The sequence below is a fragment of the Scyliorhinus torazame genome, chromosome 4 (genome assembly GCF_047496885.1).
Source record: "Scyliorhinus torazame isolate Kashiwa2021f chromosome 4, sScyTor2.1, whole genome shotgun sequence".
Classification (NCBI taxonomy): domain Eukaryota; kingdom Metazoa; phylum Chordata; class Chondrichthyes; order Carcharhiniformes; family Scyliorhinidae; genus Scyliorhinus; species Scyliorhinus torazame.
Window position 1 is genome coordinate 142,965,067 of NC_092710.1, and position 14,722 is coordinate 142,979,788.

Genomic DNA, 14,722 nt, shown 5'->3' on the forward strand with positions numbered 1-14,722 from the left:
GTGCACAGTCCAAGTAAACCAACAGGCGAAATGTGGTCAGATACACCACACCCTGAAATCAAGTGACAGACGCCACCCAAAACAACTTTTGTGGGTTTCTCATCAAACCTGCCAGATTCTTGTTACACTGTGAGCCAATTGCTCTCATCGGAACTCTGACTTTCACACAAAGGTCCCCAAACTCCATTCTCGAAAGACACATTTTGGAATCTTCTCCAAAACAATGCTTTTGCTTGGACATCATCAAAGATCCACACCCAGCGTTTCAACCTCTCCTTCCAGTATTCCTCTCCCTTGACCACACGTGCATTTAAGCTATCGCAGAATCTTTCAGATACCCAGCCATGCCAACAGAATGCCACTGCTTCACAAACTGTATTGAGGTGTCACCAACATTAGGACCATCTCAGATGCCTGGCTCTCACTAGCTGATGTCTGCAGATCTGTATCTTGCAGCCCGGTCTTTTATGGGAGCCTTGATCTGCTTCTGACTTCACTGAACAGAATCCTTTTTCCAAATTTCTACCGTTTGTTCCTTAAACGTCCTGCAACTCTCATTCCCTGATTTCAGACCATTTAGCCTCTGTTCCTTTGTATTGTCCTACCTATGCTGGAAGTTTCTGTGGAAAGCTTCTTGCTTATGGGTTACCTGTTTCCAACTGAACTCAAATGCTTCTGTTTTTCAGCGTGGCCCTCTGGTTGCTAAGCAACAGCTTCATTTTTTAAAAAGCCTATAATTGCTTTTACGTCATAAAACCTCAATTACAATGCAGGCAACATTTAAAGTGAAACTAAACTATAGACTTGTAGGCACCTTTGTTCAACAAAAATTTAAACTGAAGTTTTAACCCTTAGCACATAATTTCAGAAATACAAATTAAGCTTAAGCTTAAAACTGTCCCTTATTTCTAGCACATACAGTACAAATATTGACTACTTAAACTATCTCTATTTCCTAACACTTTCTTGACATGCATATCCAAGTAATTCTGGTATCATCCTTGTAAATCCTCTCTGCACCCTCTCCAGTGCCTCAATATCTTTTTATGATGTGACAATCACAATTGCACTCAGTACTTTAATCACAATCTAATCAGGGTTCGATGTAGGTTCAGCATGACCTCCCTACTTTTCAATGATAACCCTCTATAAATAAAGCCTAGTGCTTAGTTTTATTTTTTTTTATGACCTTGTTAACCTGTGGTGCAACTTTTAGTTTTTGTTAACCTGTGGTGCAACTTTTAGTGATTGGTATATTTGTAACCTGAGGTATTGTTGTTCCTCTCCGGCAGTAGAGGAGGGGGAGAAATATTTTCATCGAGACGGAGCAAAAAGCAATGCATTCCAGCTGGGGAAGGAAACTATTTTGATTGAAAAATGAAATGAAAATGAAAATCGCTTATTGTCACAAGTAGGCTTCAACTGAAGTTACTGTGAAAAGCCCCTAGTCGCCACTTTCCGACGCCTGTTCGGGGAGGCTTGTACGGGAATTGAACCGTACTGCTGGCCTGCCTTGGTCTGCTTTAAAAGCCAGCAATTTAGCCCTGTGCTAAACCAGCCCCATAGATTGCGTAGGTAAGGCTTCAAAAAGCCCAGGATAAAGTCAATTTGAAGTCTGTAGATGTTATCAGAAAACTGTGTCCGTGCCGAATAACAAGCTACTTAAACAGAATGTCATGCACAGTCCATCAATGGAAGTTTATTTTAGGAGAAATGTTTGGTGTTGCCAATGCTGGAAGCTGTGTGGAGACAATCAAAGGTGAAAATGTGAAACAAGCTATCAAGGTGTCCTTGATCCTATTATCGCTTTGGCACTTGTGTAGCCCGAAGCATTTTTTTGTCGGTGGTTTCACATCGCTGAGAACTGTCGGATAGTTGGGTGTGAGCTCATTTAACGTTGCCCCCCCCCCGGATTCCAAAGTCCAACATTTCCCTCCTTTTCTATTTACCTGCATTTATGTGCTTCTAGTCCCTGTTGGAGCATTAACAGGAAGAGGTGCTTGCTTTCTGTATCACTGAACTCTGTTCTGGGTCCAACAAGAACTTAACCTCTTGAAGCTGTCAAAGTTGTGGTGGTGAGCTAACTTATCTTGCCACATGTGCTTGATAGTGAGGTTATTGTTCAATTGCCAAAAATGGCAGACTACCACTACCAACATACAAAAGTCTTATTATAATGTCAGTAAAGATTTAAAGGTCAGGGTATTCACCCAAATATATATTTCCAATGCATGTTTTGTAGCATAGCTATTTAAATCATCAGCATTCCAATATTGTTTTTGAAGTGTTTTTTTTATGTGCTCTGTTACGACTAAGTCCAGAGGGGTGAATAAACTCAGTCAAGTTAAAGTATATGACTTATTCAAAGGTACAAACGTGTCCCGAATCCCATGACTTACACACACACACACTAACGTGCAAAACAGAGCCTGAGGGCGGCATGTGGCGCAGTGGTTAGCACTGGGACTACGGTGCTGAGGACCTGGGTTCAAATCCCAGCCCTGGGTCACTGTCCTTGTGGAGTTTGCACATTCTCCCTATTGTCTGCGTGGGTTGCACCCCCAACCCAAAGATGTGCAGGGTAGGTGAATTGGCCACGCTAAATTGCCCTTTAATTGGGAAAAATATAATTGGGTATTCTAAATTTATTTAAAAAAACAGAACCTGTTACAGAATGGAGGAAGTGGAATTTGAAAGAGTTAATGTGTATAAATATATACATTCTAATGTTCCTTTCGTGGTCTTGATATTCCAGGGGTTCCAGCTGATGTAAGTAGGTTATTCTTCTGGAAACAGTCTTTTTTAAACTGTAATCCATCTTTTTCCAAAGTGGATGCAATGACAGCTGAATAGTCTTTCGATTGAAGTTCTCCATCTCTGTGATGTAACAGGGTCTGAATGTGAAAATAGCAGTGTGAGAGAGAGAGATGATGTTACATTTTGCAGTGCTTCTTCTGTATGTTCCTTTCTGTAGACTCCTTTCTTGCTGTTAACCTGTAGACAAACATATAATTATAGCTTTTCACATGTGGTGTTTTGACCATGTGACAGTTATCGACACACAATGGAGGAGCTTCAATCTCCCATTGTCATAGCTGGCAAGATGCCATAGAAGCAGAAAGGTGTCCTTAGCACCCTCCTTGCATTTTGAAATTTGTTAGTCCTTCTTTGCTCCTGGCAGTTTTTGGAGTTCTGAAGCCTAGTAGCCTCGCAGTAGTCCTTAGATTTTGCAGAAAGATCAGACAATGTCATGGAAATCCATCAGGTGAACTGCCCAGACATGTGCCCTAGTCATCCGTTTTTGGATTGGTCCAGAAACTTGGCCAATTTGTAGGTCAGTTAAGTTCTGGAGACATTTTAAAACAGTGTCTTTGCAGATTTATAGCTATTTCTTTTTCTTTTAAAAAACAATCTAAGTGATTACACCAACAGATGCAACTAATGATTAATAGTTCTCATTGTACACAATGTATCATTGCAACAGTTCTGACCATATCCAGTTATAATCTACAATTGCACTGTCTAGAGCTGGATGAGAGTTTAGGTTCAGATTCCATTACTGTTTCAAAGTTTAGATTATTATTTACTTTAAAGCATACTTTCAACCCAAAGACATGAGCTGTGCTTAACAACACAATTATATTGATTAAATATTTTTATACAGTTTTTACATTTATTGCCCATCCCTAATTGCCCTTAAACTGATTGGCATGCTAGGCTATTTCAAATGGCATTTTAGATTCAACCACATTTCTGTGGGTCTGGAGTCACATATAGGCCAGACCAGGTAAGGATGGCAAGATTCCTTCCCTAAAGGGCACTAGTGGCAGTAAGACGGCACAGTGATTAGCACAGCTGCCTCACAGTGCCAGGAACCCAAGTTCAATGCCGGCCTCGGGTGACTGTCTGTGCGGAGTCTGCACATTCTCCCCGTGTCTGCGTTGATTTCCTTTGGGTGCTCCTGTTTCCGCCAACAGTCCAAAGATGTGCAGGTTAGGTGGGGTTATGAAGATAAAGCAGGGGAGTGGACCTGGGTGGGATGCTCTTTTGGCGTGTTGGTGCAGACTCGGTGGGCTGAATGACCTCCTTCTGCACTGCCTCGCCCTCCCCATGCTGAATAACAGTGATGACTAACAGAATTGAAAAGCCATTATAGTCTAACATAGTATTGATTATCTCTCTAAACTTGGGAAATATCCAACAATATATTCAAAAACTACAACCTCATATGGTGTGTGTTAGTGTTCTTGGTGAGTGAATATATTTAATTTAATTCGTATTGTCTCAGCTCATTACATTTTATCTTTTACTTTAATCTTTTGCTACAAATGGAAACATTAATATTTGATTCTGCTCCTTGCTATCTTACTTAATCATTCTCATACCTAAAAGCTACTGGGAGAGATTCTCCACTTCAGAGACTAAGTGCTGACGCTGGGACTGAATCGTGGGCGTTCTATGGCCCCAATAGTGGCGCCGGTCCTAGACTTATTCAGGACATGCTAATAGCCCAGCACCAGTGCCAAGCATACTAGTGCGATTCCAACAGATGCCGCCATTGGATTCACTGTGGTCGGGATTGGCACTGGAGAGCCTGACAAGCTAGAGTTGCATATAAGCACTGCACTCCCCCCACACTCTCATTCCAGCCAAGAAGATACCACCCCAGAGGACGGCCCCGAGATTGGCCAACGCAGAGCTGGAGACACTGCTAGATGCCGTGGAGGAGAGGCGGGACACCCTGTTCCCTGGGGTGGGAAGGCGCCCGCACGTGCCAACTGGGCCTGAGCGCAGGTGTGCGTGTGGATCCCACTGCCCAGGGCCTGGCAGCAGTGTAGGAAGAGCTCCTCAGGTCACCTCCACCACCGTGGCCCTGGCATCAACCCCTGTCCCACACACCCGACATCCTATGCAGCATCCTCACCACGCAGACCGCTGAGTGAAGATGGGCAACACTCTCCCCCCAGGCCAGCTAGGGTGTGTCACCACCCTGGTTCCAATAATAATAATCGGGGGGTATTTTTCCAACTGGAAGCCTGTGTCCAGTGGGGTCCCCCAGGGATTAATGTTGTTGCTCCTGTTGTTTGTGGTTTATATAAATGATTTAAATATGAATGTAAGAGGGTTGATCAGTAAGTTTACGGATGATACAAAAATTGATGGGATGGTAAATATTGTGGAGGATAGCCTTTGATTACAGGAGGATATAGACGGGCTGGTCAGATGGGCTAATGAGTGGCAAATGGAATTTCAATCCGGTTAAGTGTGAAGTCATGCACTTGGGCAGGACAAACAAAGCAAGGGAATACATTACAAAAGGCAGGAACCTGGGAAGCACCGACGATCAGAGGGACCTTGGTGTGCATGTACACTTGTCCCTTAAGGTAACAGAGCAGGTGGATACAGTGGTTAAGAAGGCATATAGTATACTTGCCTTTATTAGCCGAGGCATAGACTTTAAGAGCAGAGAGGTTATGCTGGAACTGTATAAAACAATGGTTGAGGCACAGCTAGAGTATTGTGTGCAGTACTGGAACCCACAATTTAGGAGGAATGCGATAGCATTAAAATGCGTGCAGAGGAGATTTACCAAGATGTTGCCTGGGCTGGAGTGTATTAGCTATGGAAACAGATTGGATAGACTTGGATTGCTTTTCTTGGAGCAGAGGAGTCTGTGGAGGGGCATGATTGAGATGTATAAAATTATGAAGGTCATAGATAGAATAGACAGGAACCACCTTTTCCTGCCCGTCTATAACAGTAGTGAATTCGCCAACATTGAGGGCATTTAAAAGTTTATTGGATAAACATATGGATGATAAGGGCATAGTGTAGGTTAGATGGCTTTTGTTTTGGTGCAACATCGTGGGCCAAAGGGCCTGTACTGCGCTGTATCGTTCTATGTTCCATGTTCTATGTTCCCCTTGCTGGAGGGGTCAATGACCAGGGGGCATGGATTTAAGGTAAGGGGCAGGAGGTTTAGAAGGGATGTGAGGAGGGTGGTGTGAGTTTAGAATATATTAAGAACTCAGAATGGAGAAGCCTTGGGATTGCTCTGTAATATTTTCTGTTTGAAAAAGCCACAGCAGTGCTTTTCTAATCAGTTTTATTGGACATGATGCATCTCTTATTTCATATTTTAAGTGGCACTATTAATTCTGGCCACTTCTGCCCACACATATGCAATGTTAACAAAATATAGAGCTATTTTCCTGCAATATATATCTTTCTGTCATTTTAAAACTTCACACATTAGAAGATTAAGATTTGTTGGCATTTTTCAGCAGTTATTGCAAGTGGAAAGAACACTATACTTCATTATTAAGATAAACTGGTTGAAAGAAGCAGAATAGTAGATAAACTTTGTAATGAATATTAAATTAATAGCTACTGGACAGACCTTCATCTTCATTCTCTTCAAGTGTCTGGGAATTCAAGGTTCATGTCTAGAAATGATCAGATGCTGACTTGTTTATCTTCATTTCAAGGTTGGGGAACACATTAAGCTGAGCCATTATCGGGCCTTTCAAATGGACATTGGAAATCTTCTGGTATGATTTCAAAGAAGAGTAGGGGAGCTATTCTCGGTGTTCTGGGCAATATTTATCCCCAGCCAACATCACTCAGGCAGGCCACCTGCTTGTTATATCATTGATGTTTGTGGGAGCTTGTTGTGTGCAGTATGACTACTATGTTTCCTACATTATGGTAGATTTCCAGACCAGATCCCAACATTAATTAAGATTTCGGACAAGAACCCCAAACAATTTTTAAAAAATTTGTAAAACTGTGAGAAAATTATACTTCACCCCAGGAGTGGGACGACTCTGCCCAATAGGTATATTTTATGTTAAAATAAACTTTAATTTAAATACGGAAATAACCACATTAATGAAATAGCTTCACAATTATCAGTTAAATAGTTCTTAAGCACAAGGAGAAACTTAAATTTACTGTCTATTCCTGCCACTAACTCCAATTAAGCAAAGCAATACATTTCAAATGCCATTTATAAATAAAGTGAACAGACAGATTACTTTCTTAGTTGTGTAAAGAGAGAGAGAGACCATTTCAGGAGCAGAACCAATACACTTCTGCTCAACCTAGCAGCATTAGGCAAAACTGCTGTTCAACTTAAAATATTCTAGCAGACTGCAAAACTACAGACAGATCTGGCTCCTCCCATTAATTACATCATCTGTATCCCAGTAAGTTGTCTCATGACTAGCTAGGACTAATTAGCAATCCGTCATCAATTATCTACTCCCCAGGGAATCTCCAGCAATTGTAACAGTATTCCATCAAATTTTTATTTGTAATCAAGTAAGTGGTTGGAATGAATCATGATCTGCCTTTTTACGCCTCCTTATTTGCTTTAGCAGATATACTGCCTGTATGTATTTTAAACATGGGTTTTTAATAACATTGCTGCAACAGAATATAAAATATAATATATAACAATTTCTACATTCATCACAATTACAACAATGACTACACTTTCAAACTACTGTTGTGAATATCTCGTTCATAATTGATATGTCATAACTGTTAGTTTTGGGGAATTAAAGTTTTTAACTAGATAAATGGGGATATCTGGTTAAGAAATTGGTAGACATCTCCAGTGAATGCACTTCAAACAAGCTGGAGTTCATTACAGTTAAAGCTAACTTACATTTATCTTGCATGGTCAGTAGAAGTATAAAACTTGAACAATTAATTTCCCATCCTGTAATGATCCATGTTATAATGGAGCCAGAAGGTCTACACTGACCTCTGTAAAATATTTAAATTATGTATGTAGTTTCCAGATCAAAAGAAGGTAAAACCAAGTTGTAAACAAGAAAGTTCCTTACTCGGGTCAGTAATTCTGGGAGAAGAAGGTTATAAAACTCCAGCAGCACAATAAACTATTCAAAGAGTTGCGTTGAAGGCAAAATAACTTGTTTGCATTTCTGTTTGAACTATCCCCAAGCATACCACGCTGCCATAACGATCCTGAATCAGGGTGAATCTTTCATTGGAAGGTTCTTTTGTTTAATTTATTTGTGCGAATTTACTGACCGAAGCATGCAGTTCAGTTTGAGAACTAATGGAGGGAGTTGCAGTTTTGTGTTGGTCTAGGCGATAACTCACTGAACTGAGAGAGCCAATGCTAGCCAGATGGGCCTGTACTTCAGACCGAAAGAATATTAACATCATTGAGCCATAAGTTCCTCAGAGTGGCAATCAGCATCAGATTGCCACTCCATACCCATTTAACTACACTAAAACTTTTAAGCACCTTAAAACATTTTTTTCTAACTTCAGCATAATTATTTTAAATACCAACTCTCATTCTCCCGACCTCCCAAGGCAACCCCCCCTAACTAAACACCCCCCATGGTATTCCCAACACCCCACCTTCCACTTCTGCACGAGATTCCCTGATTCCCCCTCGACCTAACTCCTGACCCCCCTCTCTGACCCGACCACACCTACCCCGATCAGACCTGACACCCATGTAACCCCCAACATGGTCCCCAACCTGACCTGACCTGACTCCTACCAACGAGCGGCAAGGCCCCGCTCCCCCAACCTGACTCCCTTCAAAGCTCGACTTCCCGTCCATGTCCGAATACCCACCACCACATCCCATTCACTTACCACAGACACTTTCTGCTCTTTGACCAGTTATTTTCAATTGGACATTTCAAATCATCTGCTTTAAGACCTAGAAAAGGAAGCCTCTCCTCCTTCTCTCTGCTTCTTTTGGACTTCGAAACTGGAGCTGGGGTGCTGCCTGGGTCTCACTTGACTTCAGTCAGGAAGGTCGAGCGAGAAGCTGTTTAAGAATTTTAGCTCAGTTAAGTCAGTACGGAGTAGCCATCTGCCTCTGATGGCTACTCCGAGGAAATTATGGCTCATAGTTTCTGTCCATTTCCTTTTGTTGGCTGGCAGGAAACCTGGAGTTAGAACCTATCTCAGTTATCAGCACATTTTTGCAAAGTGTAATTTCCAGTTCAGCAATGAGAAATGGTACAATTCTGTCTCCCCAGGACCCCCCACCACCCCCTCATTGGCATCTTAGACTTACCGGGTCCATCACTGAATGCCACCTCCTTGGTCTACAGGCAGTGCTGCTGCTTGATGCTGTTGGTTTGCAGAGCTGGTGGCCTCTGATTGGCCAGCAGCTCTATAAGGCAGGACGTCTTGCTGAGATGGAGGGAAGACGTGCCTTGTTCGAATTAATGATTCATTGCCCATAACAATAAAGCAGGGCGAGCCTGCTCAGCGGAGGTGAGCTCACCCCTGAAGTTTATCATAGATTATCATAGAATTTACAGTGCAGAAGGAGGCCATTCGGCCCATCGAGTCTGCACCGGCTCTTGGAAAGAGCACCCTACCCAAAGTCAACACATCCACCCTATCCCCATAACCCAGTAACCCCACCCAACACTAAGGGCAATTTTGGACACTAAGAGCAATTTATCATGGCCAATCCACCTACCCTGCACATCTTTGGACTGTGGGAGGAAACCGGAGCACCCGGAGGAAACCCACGCACACACGGGGAGGATGTGCAGACTCTGCACAGACAGTGACCCAAGCCGGAATCGAACCTGGGACCCTGGAGCTGTGAAGCAATTGTGCTATCCACAAGGCTACCGTGCTGCCCCTTTTTTTTGAGGAAAGATCAAAAACAGAGCACATGGCATAGAATCTAGCCCCATGAATTCAGATGAAGGATACAATGCTAAGGTGCATTTCTGCTTATATCCAGAGAATAATGAGGTACCTGAATTAATTATAAGATCAGCAAGAATATTTTAATGCATTTATGCCTCATATATTATCATTAACACCTTCTTGTGACATGGTGGTTGCTGCTTCCGTAGGTCTTTTATTATTTCTGACAGTTTGTAGACTGGTAGAATGTCCCAGATGTTTTGACGTTACACCTGCTGGATTTGAGCCATTTCTCATATGCTACATTTTAAAAATTCTTTCATAGGATGCGGGTGTCGCTGGCTAGACCAGCATTTATTGCCCATCCCTAACTGCCCTTGAGAAAGTGGTGATGAGCCACAGCCTTGAACCACTGCAGTCCATGTAAGCCAGGTACATTTAAAGCTCAGTTAGGAAGGGAATTCCAGGATTTTGACCCAGTGACAGTGAGAGAGTGGCGATATAGGATGGGATTTATTGGTCGGATTTCAATTTAGACCTAATTTGATGGTTATATTTCAATGTTATCAATGTTCAAAAATTTCTGGTGTCTTGGGTACAAAACCTTCTGATTTACCATAAAAAAGCCAAAAGTGAGTGAGATGGTACATGTAAAAATTTACAGCATGAACATCTGGGGCGTCATTCTCCAACCCCCCGCCGGGTCGGAGAATGGCCGTTGGCCGCCGTGAATCCCGCCCCCGCCCCCGCCGAAGTCTCCGGTACCGGCGATTGGGCGGGGCGGGAATCGGGCCGCGCCGGTTGGCGGGACCCCCCGCTGAATTCTCCGGCCCGGATGGGCCGAAGTCCCGCCCAGAAATTGCATGTCCTGCCGGCGTAAATCAAAGCTGGTATTTACCGGCGGGACCAGGCGGCATGAGCGGGCTCCGGGGTCCTGGGGGGGGGGCGCGGGGCGATCTGACCTCTGGGGGTGCACCCACGGTGGCCTGGCCCGCGATCGGGGCCCACCGATCCGCGGGCGGGCCTGTGCTGTGGGGGCACTCTTTCCCTTCCGCCTCCGCCACGGCCTCCACCATGGCCTCCACCATGGCGGAGGCGGAAGAGACTCTCCCCACTGAGCATGCGCGGGAAACTGTCGGCGGCCGCTGACGCTCCCGTGCATGCGCCGCATTTCTGAGCCAGCTGGTGGGGCACCAAACGCCATTTCCGCCAGCTGGCGGGGCAACAAACGCCATTTCCGCCAGCTGGCGGGGCGGAAATCCCTCCGGCGCCGGCCTAGCCCCTCAATGTTGGGGCTCGGCCCCCAAAGATGCGGAGCATTCCGCACCTTTGGGCCGGCGCGATGCCCGTCTGATTGGCGCCGTTTTTGGCGCCAGTCGGCGGACATCGCGCCGTTGGGGGAGAATTTCGCCCCTGGTTCGCAAATTAACTTACCTCAGGGAAGAATCCTTAATGTCCACTCAGGACATCAGTTGCCTTAGTTTTGTTACTACATGAGTATTGCTGGCTTTGATATGATTATTGCTTTATAAGATAAGATTTTAAAAACAAGACCAAAGGTTTACTGGATATCCTGGGCTGGATTCTCCGCATACCGAAGTTGGAATCGCGTTCGGCGATGGGGCGGAGAATCTGGTTTCCCGCACGAAATCGGGACCGGCGCCGGTTCCGCGATCCCCCCCGAAAATCGGCGTAGTCGGGGAGTATGCTGATTATCCACCAACTCAGGCCATAGCCTGAGGCCCGCCTGGCTATTTTCCGTACCTGACCTGCCGAATTCCCGGCATCGTGGACAACTCATGGTCACACCAGCTGTGATACTGTGGTGCCTGCGGACTCAGTCCTTGGCCGCTACAGTCGGAAGAGGGCCGATCGGAAGGCAGGAGGGGCCTCGTTCGGGACTGGGGGACTATGTGTGCGGGCCGTCCAGGATGGGCGAGCGGCCGATGTGGGGCACTATTTCGGGGGTCCATGTCCGCTGGCTGAGTCCACCATGGAGCACGGCGCGGCCGCTGGAGGCCGCCGCCGTGCGCATGCGCGGCCTCTGCCCAGGAGGTGCAGGACTGTGACTCTGTGGCTTTTTGACTCCAGTTTTCCTGGCGTAAATGACCACAGTTTTTACATTGGCGTGGGGACATAGACCCAAAAACGGAGAATGCAGTCCCCTGTCTTTCTGTATTGGGTAGAGATGAAAATTAATAAGTTCTCTTTTACTGGCACCAATTTATTATAATCCAATGAGGCGAACTGGAATAAAGTTGCAAGAAATCAGACTAACTGCTCGAGCTTTACACTAGTTAACATAGTCACACAGTTTTCTGCAATAGGATAGAACAAAATACATTATCCTTGCATTTTTGTTTCAGATTCGACCAGTTGTTCACAGCCGCATTGTTGTTTCTGCAAGATGGAGGAAGTACAACTATGAACCATGTACTATCAAGTCAGTATGCTTTTTTATTTGGAATATTTACCCTTTTCTATACAAAGTTCTTGGTACGGCGCAGGGCAGTTTTTTCCCACTCTGTTTACAGAATCAAGCACAGTGTTGCTTGGGCTGGAGCATTTCAGCTATAAAGGGAGATTGGTTAGGCTGGGGTTGTTTTCCTTAGAGCAGAGAAGGCTGTGTGTGTGTGTGTGGTGGGGGGGGGGGGGGACTTCATTGAGATGTACACAATTATGAGGGATTATAGATAGGGTAGGCAGGAAGAAACTTTTCCCTTTGGCAGAGGGGTCAATAACCAGGGGGCATAGATTTAAGGTAATGGACAGGAGATTTAGAGGAAAAACTTTTTCAACCAGAGGGTAGTTAGAATCTGGAACTCGCTGCCTGCAAGGGTGGTAGAGGCAGGACCCTCACAACACTTAAGAAGCATTTAGATGAGTACTTGAAACTTCATAGCATTCAAGGCTACAGACTAAGTGCTAGAAAATGAAATTCATAGAATTTACAGTGCTGAAGGAGGTCATTCGGCCCATCACATCTGCACCGGCCCTTGGAAAGAGCACTTTACCTATCCCCGTAATCCAGTAACCTCACGTAACCTTTTTGGACATTAAGGGCAATTTAGCATGGCTGATCCACCTAACCTGCACATCTTTGGACTGTGGGAGGAAACCCAAGCAGACAGGGGGAGAACGTGCAGACTCCGCACAGACAGTGACCCAAGCTGGGAATCGAGCCTGGGACCCTGGAGTTGTGAAGCAACTGTGCTAACCACTCTACTACCGTGCTGCCCTCATGCCTTAGAATAGGTAGGTGTTTGGTGGCCGGCACAGACACGATGGGCTGAAGAGCCTCTTTCTGTGCTGTAAAACTTTCTGACTCTATGACGTCTGTGAGAGAAAACTCGGCTGTTTTAAAACAAAATAGCCGCTTGATTAAAAGGAGAGACAACAGATGTGGTGTGGGTCATCTTAAGCCTGGAAATACAACACTGTTGTCAATACTCAGCGGTGTGAATTCATAAATATTTTAATGATGTAACATCAAAGAAAAGCGGCAGCTGTGTTTTACTCAAACAAGTGATTTCCTGTGTATAAAGCTGCTTAATGGATCCAATTCACTTTAATTTGTGTTCTGCCTGCAGTTTCTTTTGCTTTGTTTGATGGATTTAAAAGCAAATAGAGATGGATATATATCCCCCGAGATATAAGCCAAATTAATTGTGAAATCTATTTCATCATAGCTACGTTAGATATTATTGGTGTATCATGTGATTAAATCTCTAGCGTCCTGTCGTGTTTTATGGTATTCGGGCAGCACGGTGGTGCAGTGGGTTAGCCCTGCAGCCTCACGGCGCCGAGGTCCCAGGTTCGATCCCGGCTCTGGGTCACTGTCCGTGTGGAGTTTGCACATTCTCCCCGTGTTTCCATTGGTTCCGCCCCACAATCCAAAGATGTGCAGGGTAGGTGGATTGGCCACGCTAAATTGCCCCTTAATTGGAAAAAGATGAATTGGGTACTCCTAAATTTAAAAAAAAATGTTTTATGGTATTCACAGAAACATCAGGCACTAGGGCTGATTCTGATGTTGGGCCATGTGAAACTCGAGAGAGATGGATACTGTGTAGTTGAACTGATATTGGTCCTTTTACATCATTATCGAAAGACAGAATTACCCCCAATGAACAGTGAGCAGAAAACACGCTATGCAAAACAAAGTTCAAGCAATCTTGGGAAATGGTCAATGATTGTTGGTTAATGTAATTTTTATAAGGTACAAAGAGTCCACACCGGGTTTTGTAGAAATTAAAACTTACTTTATTGTACAACTACTATCATACACAGCTCCAGTAGCTCCATACTGGGTCTTCCTTACTGGCCAGCTCTATTTGTACACAGCCAGACATTGTTAGAGGTCCCCTGTCTCCTTATTCCCACCCCATAAGATCCGTGCAGGTTATAACATCCCTCCCACCCCAAACGTCTGAAAAAGTCTCTGAAGACTGTGGTGAAGGAGAGCGCCGGACTCTCTTGACGTCTGGCTGGATGTCATGCATCCGAGGTGCCATGTCGACTGGCATGTATCTAAAAGGTGAAGCTGCTTCCGTCACAAATGTCTCTGTGGTTGCAATTCCTGAGGCTGTAGCTCCAAAGGCTCCCCATCGGAGACTTCCTGTGTTTTCATCTCCGAGTCCGAGTCAACGACCTCAATCATGACCTCAATCATGACTCTCTTGGGGCTCCGCCGCAGCCTGATCAGGCAGCAAATGCGGTTCGAGAAGATTATTCCAAGGACGAAGAAGGTTCCGAAGAAGTGGTTGCCTAGATCAAATGTGATCAAGGTGCTTTCGCATGATCCGACCTTGGGCTTCCAGCTGGCAAGAAACCGATCCTGTTTGGCAGAGGATAATGCCGGAGACCCACTGGGCACTGGTAGCAATGTTTTGAATAAACACCGAGTCAGCTGGTATAAAGTGCCTGGGCAGTCATCGTCGGATTGGGCAACACCATTTCTGCTCCTGATTGTGGTGCACTTTCGCATCTATGTCTGGAAAAACCATACTTAGGTGCGTACGAAGTCTCCAGCCCATAATCATTTCAATGGGTACCA

At 44.8% G+C, this 14,722-nt stretch overlaps 1 protein-coding gene across 10 annotated transcripts in view; it reads left to right on the plus strand.

Annotated features, from left to right (window-relative positions):
* LOC140410513 (doublecortin domain-containing protein 2) overlaps nt 1-14,722 on the plus strand; it is a 254,897-nt gene that overhangs the window by 36,272 nt on the left and 203,903 nt on the right. For 9 of the 10 annotated variants that reach the window (XM_072498707.1, XM_072498700.1, XM_072498702.1 and 6 more), the window contains one exon: nt 12,033-12,109. The exons of the other annotated variant lie outside the window; for it this stretch is intronic. In XM_072498707.1, coding sequence (XP_072354808.1) covers nt 12,033-12,109 — 77 coding nt within the window. The remainder of the gene's footprint in view (nt 1-12,032; nt 12,110-14,722) is intronic. 10 annotated transcript variants of the gene reach the window in all.